The sequence below is a fragment of the Rosa chinensis genome, chromosome 2 (genome assembly GCF_002994745.2).
Source record: "Rosa chinensis cultivar Old Blush chromosome 2, RchiOBHm-V2, whole genome shotgun sequence".
Lineage (NCBI taxonomy): Eukaryota > Viridiplantae > Streptophyta > Magnoliopsida > Rosales > Rosaceae > Rosa > Rosa chinensis.
This window is the reverse complement of record NC_037089.1, coordinates 42,849,418-42,858,137: the sequence shown is the minus strand read 5'-3', so window position 1 is coordinate 42,858,137 and position 8,720 is coordinate 42,849,418. Positions and strand designations below refer to the sequence as shown.

At 37.1% G+C, this 8,720-nt stretch overlaps 1 protein-coding gene across 1 annotated transcript; it reads left to right on the top strand.

Moving 5' to 3' along the window:
• The first annotated feature begins 2,531 nt into the window (after positions 1-2,531).
• Positions 2,532-5,395, top strand: LOC112184313 (G-type lectin S-receptor-like serine/threonine-protein kinase At2g19130). The gene is made up of 2 exons (XM_040513917.1): positions 2,532-2,813; positions 2,913-5,395. The coding sequence occupies exons 1-2, from the start codon at positions 2,639-2,641 to the stop codon at positions 5,054-5,056; spliced, it is 2,319 nt and encodes a 772-aa protein (XP_040369851.1). The 5' UTR covers positions 2,532-2,638; the 3' UTR covers positions 5,057-5,395.
• Positions 5,396-8,720: the final 3,325 nt, after the last annotated feature.

The following is an 8,720-nucleotide window of genomic DNA, read 5'->3' as shown; positions in this document are numbered from 1 at the left end:
ATTATTTATCGAAAGACAATAATTGGAGGTAAAATTTGATGAAAAGTTTTACATGAATAGTGTTGGGGGAATAGTCAATTTTTTTGGAGGGAAATTAAGATAGAAAGGAGAGAAATGGACAAAATGTCAGATGAGGTTATAACAGTCATTTTAGTGGTCAATTTGGATGAAATGTCTGATTTATCCCTGCAATTAACGGAGGATTAACGGAATATAGACGGAAGTACCTTAATGATGTGGTTTTGGAAGTTCAGGTACCTATTTGATCATTTTAAAAGTTCAGGTACCATTCAGTCCGGTCAGACATAGTTCAGACCCCACCTATGATAAAAACCCTATAGTAAATGCACATTTTTGTTTTTGGCTCGTCCTCCTCCTCCATTTCTCCTACTTTGCCAGCCAACGAAATTGTTTTTTAATGCGATTATGCTTCTTCAACTGCTCCTTAATTTTTTTTTTTTGTTTGAGTAAATTAAGATTTCATTAATAATCGCAGATCAGAACGACACTTATAAATTTCTCAGAAACGAGAATCATGCATCATTTGCCTAAGACTCAAAGCTCACAAAATCAATGAGCCTAACAAACTAGAACATTACCCTACAAAGAGATAATTTTGTATGAAAACTTATTTTGCTAATGCGCTCAATTTCGGTGTGCTAGAAGTTTCCATTATCAAAATGTAAAAAGAAACATCATAATCTGTAGGCTAAAAAACCAACTAAAACTACACTCGTTAGCACTCATTAAGGAACTAACAAGCATAGCTCCCTAAAGAAATAAGGAATTATTAGAATTAAACAGCAAAAACTATTTAAAACCTTAGTAGCCCTAAATAGCCCCAAAAACCTAACAAAAACTGGCCTGGCATGGCCCAGCTTCCGTCGCCCTCACCCAACAGTAGCATAATAACTGGAAATCGGATCTACGCCACCCTACCACGCAGCATACAACCGGCGCCACTCCGATCAACGTCAACCCAAGCCGCCACCTCAACCCTCAGCATCCCGATCTCGCCCCACCATGAATCCATGCTGCCACAGATCTCGTCCCACCACGATCTTGCTTCGCCACAATCTGACATCCCACTCACGTAACCAATGCGCTCAGGGACTTTGCACCGGAGACCACTGCCAAGACCACCGTGCCAAGACTAGGAGCACAAAACCTTCCGGAGAACCTTTCGAGCAATATCATCAACACACCCGTCCAGCAGCTAACAACAAAACATCAGAGAGGCCCGAGGCCAGCGCTAATGTTCGGGCACTGTCGGACGAGATCGATCTTAAGAGAACGAGAAAGCCGACTTCAGAGTTTCTTTGAGAGAGAGAGAGAGAGAGAGCCGCAATATTGTTTTTAAAATTTTGATTAGTTTTGTGATAGTAGATCTTAATTTATTTGTTAGTATTGATCATTTTAACAAGGACAATTCTTAGGTTCACTCATGGAGTGAATGAGCATATTCACCCTCTATTGTGATTAATGCATTTTAACTTTATAATTTTTTATTCCCACCATTTATGTTGCATAACATTATATAAAAATTAGCTCTGTAAAAAATCAATCATATTAAAGACCTTTTAGTTATTTATTTCTAGAAAATACATAGACAGTTTATCATAATAATAATAAGTGTTGTTAGAACCATCCATTTGTTTGATTCAATTAGATAATTAAATGATTTCTAATTTGATTGATTTTTTACAGAAATGATCTTTAAAGGCTAATTTAAAATATCGACCGTTGGATGATAAATTTATTTAGTAAAAGTGTTAATCGACAATAGAGATGAATATACTCGTTTACCCAATGTGTTTCTTGCTAATTTGGTTGCTTAAATAATAAGTCGTCCTTTTTACTTGTACAAAGGTTGGTTTAAAGGGTTAAGTGGCTGTAGCTTTCAGGCAATGCAAATTTTTTGTGAAACTCATAAAGTTTGCAGAAAAATTAGATTAATGGTGACAACTAAAACTCTTTTATCCATAAAATAACATCAAATCATTGATCTATATTTTGAAATTGAGAATACGGACTACGGCTGATGTTTGACACAATAATTTCAATTATATCATTCTGCGGGTTGACCAAACCATGGAAGAAGCTAGCTATTGAACGTAATCATACATATGTTCATTAAAATGACATGGATCCTCACATAATCTAGGATCTAGTTGACATTAACTACATCCAAACCATAAAATTCATACAACAGTACAAATCACCGGCGGCCTTTAATTTTTCCGGTTTAAATGTGAGAAACAAGCGAGCAATCCTGTTTCCGATCGGTGAAATAGGAAACTGGAAGCTTTTTTACAGTCACAACTAAGCATGGCATAGTGCTGTGTCACGTGTGAGAGTAGGTAACTAGACGTTGGCTGGCTTTGAACATTGGTTGACCACAAAGGAGTACACAGCACGTGCGCTATTTCAGGTCTTTCTTCTTCTTCTCCTTCTTTTGGATTTGATACATGAATATTAATTTATGAGCTAAGAAGCTAGGTGGTAGCATGTATAATAAAGCGTAAAGAGAAAGGTGGCAGACATTGAGAATTTGTGTCTAGTGAAAGAGAGATCTAATTCTAAACGAACCACAAAACAGAGAGAGGCAGGGAGAAGTAGAAGAAGAAGAAGAAGAAGAATGATTCATTTTGGTTCGGAGTGTGTGCTTGTTGTGTTATGTTGTTTCATCATCATCAGCTTCGGAGCTCATCTCTCAACGGCGTCTGACAAGCTCATCCCAGGCCGGTCACTTTCCGGCAACCAGACATTAACCTCTCCGGCAGGCAAATTTGAACTGGGTTTCTTCACTCGAGGTAACTCTAACAATTACTACATAGGCATTTGGTACGCAAATCTGCCCGATCATACAGTTGTCTGGGTGGCTAATAGAAACCACCCTGTTTCTGATCCAGTTTCTTCAGAGTTTAGATTCCTTGAAAATGGAAACTTTACCTTGCTGGACCAGTCCAAATCTTCAATTTGGTCAACCCAGAATTCTATGTCTTCAGTGTCCAAATCCGCCACATATACAGCAAGGCTTCTTGACAATGGCAACTTTGTTATTCAAGATGCATCTGGTGTAATATGGCAGAGTTTTGATCACCCAACTGATACTTGGCTCCCAGGTGGTGCCAGGCTTGGTTACAACAAGCTTACCAATCAGAAACTAGCTCTCACTCCCTGGAAAAACCCACAAGACCCAGCCCCTGGAATTTTTTCCCTTGAGATTGAACCAAATGGGACAAGTTTTTGGTTGCTCTATAATGGCTCTCAACAGTATTGGAACAGTGGGCCTTGGAATGGCAAATCTTTTGCCCAAGTCCCTGAAATAGAGCGGAACGATCATATAACAAATGTTACTTTTGTTCCAGATGACAAGGGGAGCTATTTTTCTTATGATTCTGCGGACCCTGACACTTATATTAGGTACATGATTGACTTCACTGGGCAGTTCAAGGTCTATATGTGGGGGAAGGGCTTCACCCAGTGGAATTCATTTTGGTTGAGGCCAACCCAATTCTGTGAGGTTTATGGATTTTGTGGTGCTTCTAGCATCTGCCAGCAAAACGCTAGTCTGTGTGTTTGTATGGAGGGATATGAACCTAAAGTCCCAAAAGAGTGGGGATTAGGGGATCACACAGATGGGTGTGTCAGGAAAGCACCTTTAAAATGCATTGCTGGAGTAGATGATACTTTTAAGGTGGTATCTGATGTCCGCCTTCCTGTGAATCCAGAGACTTTAGCAGTTGATAACAGTGATGATTGCAGATTAGCGTGCTTAAGAAATTGCTCATGTACAGCTTTTGCTTATGATAATAGGTGTCTTGTTTGGGGAGGGGATCTATTCAACGTCAAACAATTTACACCAGACGAGAAGGAAGGCAAGGACTTGCATCTGAAAATTTCAGCTTCTGAGAGAATAGAGGGGAAGAAAGAGAACAGGACTCTTTGGATCATCATCGGAGTACTTGGAGGTTTATTTATTGTTATTACCATTGTTGTGGTACTATTTGTGAAGCATCGATGTTTTGGGGAAAAGTTAGATACACTTGATGGTTCCTTGGTGATGTTCAGGTGTAGGGCTTTAAGAAAGGCAACAAACAACTTTTCGGAGAAACTTGGGGAAGGAGGCTTTGGTTCTGTTTTCAAAGGGACATTGCAGGGATCAATTGCCATTGCGGTGAAGAGACTCAACTGTCCCAAGCAAGAGGATAAGCAATTCCTTACAGAAGTGAGAACTATTGGAAAAGTCCAACACATTAATCTTATTCGTCTCTGTGGATTTTGTGCAGAAGACTCAAAAAGATTCTTGGTTTATGAATACATGCCAAATGGGTCTCTAGAATCTGTTCTATTTAAAAACAGTTCCATTGTCTTAGATTGGAAAGCTAGGTACCAAATTGCAATTGGGACTGCTAGAGGATTGGCTTACCTTCATGAGGAATGTAGAGAATGCATAATACACTGCGATATCAAACCTGAAAACATTCTCTTGGATGCAGAATATGTCCCAAAAGTAGCAGATTTTGGTCTAGCAAAGCTCATAGACAGAGACATTAGCCGGATAATAACAACCATGAAAGGAACCAGAGGCTATATTGCTCCAGAGTGGATTTCAGGAGAAGCTATAACATCGAAAGCTGATACCTTTAGCTATGGAATGCTGTTATTTGAACTGATCTCGGGAAGGAGAAACAGAGATGTATTAGATGATGCTTTAGAAAATTACTTCCCAACCCGTGTTGCCAATGTGTTGAATAAAGAAGAAGATGTTGATGCCTTGTTGGATTACAGGTTAGAAGGTAATGCTGACAAAGACCAACTGAGTAGAGCATGCAAAGTCGCTTGTTGGTGCATTCAAGACGACGAGAAGGGTAGGCCAACTATGGGGCAGGTTGTTCAACTTCTGGAGGGAGTTATAGATGCTGGAATTCCACCAATGCCAAAGTTCCTTGACCGCTTTTCTAAGAGTCTAGTTGCATCCATCAATTATCGGTACATCACTTCCAGCAGTTCTGATTCATGTCGTCATGATATACTATCTGAGTACTCATGAGTCATGAGTACTCAGATAGTATATATCAAGCTTAAAGCACTGACCGCAGTTACCGACTTGCCATTCATTTCTTTGCATTACCATTGCATATGGTTTCATCCATTTTCAGCTGATTGTGAGTTCCCAACTCAATCTCCCTTGTGGTTGTACAGTGTGTGTGTGTGTGTATATCAATGAAATGGATTCTAGACCTCAGCTTTTCTTTGTTCTTGAGTAACTTTCTTTCTTAAACATCACATTACGTCAGTTGCAATTTTGCAATGAAGACGCACACGATTGTACAAAATGATTCAAATTACTGTGCAGACTTCTCTCTTAGAAATTACTGCTGAATTTTTGTTTAGTTTTTCTCTTATTTTATTAGGTCTAATATTCTGCTCAAACCACTAGTTGGGACTTGGGAGGTTACTGGGTCTTCATTGTAGTCCAACAGTGCCTGTCTCTCCAATGTGGTCTTTCTTCGTTCACAACATGGCTGCTATGATGTTCTTTTAATGGGAATTGTGATTGTTAGTATCATGGTAGATAAGATATTAGAAGCCTAAATTCAGTAAATATCGACCACTGCTTTTTTTCTTTTCTTTCTTTTGGGAATAATGTGAAAGAATCATTCACAGATATAAAAGAAAGTACAACAGTTCCAAATAAGAAAAATAAGAAAATACACCAAACAGTTCCCAATAAAGTCCATTTAAGCTATTACCTATACTAAAGCGCTAACTCCGGATGAACAGTAACGTCCGTATTGATTTACCCATTTGCCCCTGTTTGTTTCTGATTTACGAAGCCGCCATCAGCCCTAGATGTAAATCAGACTATTCATCGATCTGTTTGCCTCTCTCTCGCCAGTCGCACTGAACCCAGTCCAAATCGCTCTTGCTCTCCTCTAGAATCAACAAATTTCTCTCGCTCTCCTCGCACAGAAATCCAAAACCAAAGAGATAGAGATCTGTTTTCTGCTCAAAATCTTAAATTTGCTACTGCTCAGTTAATTCGTTTGAGGTGTCGTTGGTAAGTCCGGATCTTTTCTTTCAAATTGATGTTGTGCTTGATTTTGATGGATGCAATTGGGCTTTATTCCACTGTTTTGGTAATGGGTATGTGATTTTTAGAGACTTTCTGTTTCTGTTCCTTCTTATTCAGTCAGTTTAAATTTTGCTAATCTAATTCAACACAGATTGCTAGCCGGCTTCAAATTTCTTCATTTGCTTCTTAGATCAACATCAGAGCCAACCCAGACTTGATTAGAGAATTCATTAGTTGAGGTGAATCCTCATCTCCTTCTTTTCAATTCTTTCTGTCAGTATTGGTAATTTTCATTTCTTGCTCCATCATGATTATATATTCTTGGTTTCTTCAATCCACAAGATCAAATATCACTATGTAAAGGTAATAACTCAGTCTCTGATTTCTCAAAATTTGCTTTACCATGTTATAGTAATGAACAACAAATTTTTAGTGATTTTGCTGTTGGGAGCTTCTTATGACAGTCCATATTGTGCTTTCCATGCTTCTCAAACGAGATTTTTACAGTGATATGTACGTCAAGCATTTCTAGCAGGTTGTTAGTCAAAGGAGATGTTCATCAATCATTACTCTTAATATTGATTCCTATTAACAGACATGGCAAGAAATAATATTATTAGTATACCATGCACTTCACTGACTTAAAATCCACTTTTGATAGAGATCTAAAGTTATCTTTTCTGATTAGAGAATCTAATGCTCTCTAATGGTTACTGATCAGTTTTTTTTTTATTGTATTTGCAGGTTATAAGTGGCTGCCCTCCAACTCCACCGGTTACACCCTGCTTCTGTTACGTTTTAATTAACTTCATAAACTTCATACATTCACTTTAATGCTTAGATAATAGAACCAAGCCTTTGATTTCCTTCGTTATGATTTTCTGCTCTTCATGTCTGCATTTTATGCAATCATTAGAGAGCATTGGTTTTTGCCTTTGCTTCTATTATGGAAAACATTTCAATATGGATAATAAATAACCATGACCCTTTCAATTTGGTCAATCTGGACATTTTTCTGGATATTTTCTTTGAAATAGCCTTTCAAGCTTTTTTTTTCTTACCAAGCAAACAACCCCTCTGAAGTTAGATTTGTTGTGTTTTTTCTGTAGTTGAAACTCAAAGAACTAATCAATGATATTCTTTACATATCATCAGAAACAAACTTTGCTGATCAGAACACAATTCTAAGGACGCCACCTAAAACTAATTCATTTAGCTCTTAAGAATAAGTCAAACTCTGAAAATAGCATATTTTTCTTTTCATACTAGGTGCCAGATTTTTGGTGTGTCAATTTATTTATTTATTTTTAGGCTTTTGCTTCTGGTTCGAGCAGCTTTGTGCTTACGTTTGGCAGCTTTATACTTAATTTGAAAATTTTATTGCTGTTTTGTTTGGATTTTCTAGATTGTATGCAAAAAAGTGTACACATTGTTTATCTGCTGCTGTTCCTCTGTGCATCGTTTGCCATTATCCCAGTCTCTTGCTCTTATTCAGGTATGTGCCTGTTGATATAGGATTTTTGTATTTACATTGGTATTTATTATTGCTGGTTATATAGATTAATTAAGATGGTTGTTAATTCAGTTATCATGTGTTTGGAGGTGCTCTTTGGTTCAGAATATTCGCATTCTAATCATGACAGAAGAAGGGAATTGTAATGCATTTTTTTGAGTTTGAACTTGATAATTTTTTTTTAATGAAATTAGATAGTCTCATAAAAATACATGATCTCACGGTTGGTTCTGGAAAATGTTAAGAGTAATCCAAGTTATATAAAGCAAATATGAACCAATCCAAGCCAAACCAAATCTGTTGCTCGGATCTTGAAACAAATACATGATCTCATGGTTGGCTCTAGAAAATGTTAAAGAGTAATCCACCAAGTGATATATCCAAGTCATATAAACCAAATCTTAAAAGAAGGACTACTTTGTTAATCGTTATCTTTATAAATACTAGAGTTTTGCATTGGTTACCCATTTTCTTCACTATAAACCATGATTCAATATTTGAGCTCTAAACTTCAAGTTTACAGCAGTTGATGATGTTTTTACTTTGATCACCATCTAGGTAGCTACGTATCCCAGGTTCTGTAAGCATCTTCTGTGTTTGTGCATCTAAAGTATTATGATATTCTGTAAATACTTTCCTTTTATTCTGCAGATCTGAGGAACAGTGTGCTGTCAACTTCTTTAGCTCTTTCGGCTTCAGATATAAATATTCGAGGTTGTATGTTTACAGCTATTGAAATTTTCTATGTAAATTTTCTTTAATGGTTGCTGTTGTTCTTTTTTCAAAAGTGAGCACAGTTTCTTAACTAATGGGAATAGTGATGTTGATAGTACACATTTCATTTATCATTATATCCAGGTAGTCTGATCGTATTTTATTTACTGCAGAAAGTCGCAGGATCATGTGATTGTAAATGAAGTTATGTGTTGATGTATTTCGCCTAAGAAATAGTAGTTCTCCAAAAATTAATCGTCATATTTTAGAATATTTATGAATGATGTATGATTAGTTAATCATTTATGTACAGAAATGGCGGTTCGACATGGAAGAAATAAACAATATATTGTTTTGGGTGAAAAGAGAAGTGAACATGAACTCAGTGTTTCACAAAGTAGTCAAGAGAAT

Bases quoted from the DNA above. Each gene is read 5' to 3' on its own strand.
- LOC112184313 (XM_040513917.1), top strand. From the start codon at position 2,639: ATGATTCATTTTGGTTCGGAGTGTGTGCTTGTTGTGTTATGTTGTTTC. The intron at 2,814-2,912 runs GTAACTCTAACA...TTTCTGATCCAG, and splicing joins ACTGGGTTTCTTCACTCGAG to TTTCTTCAGAGTTTAGATTC.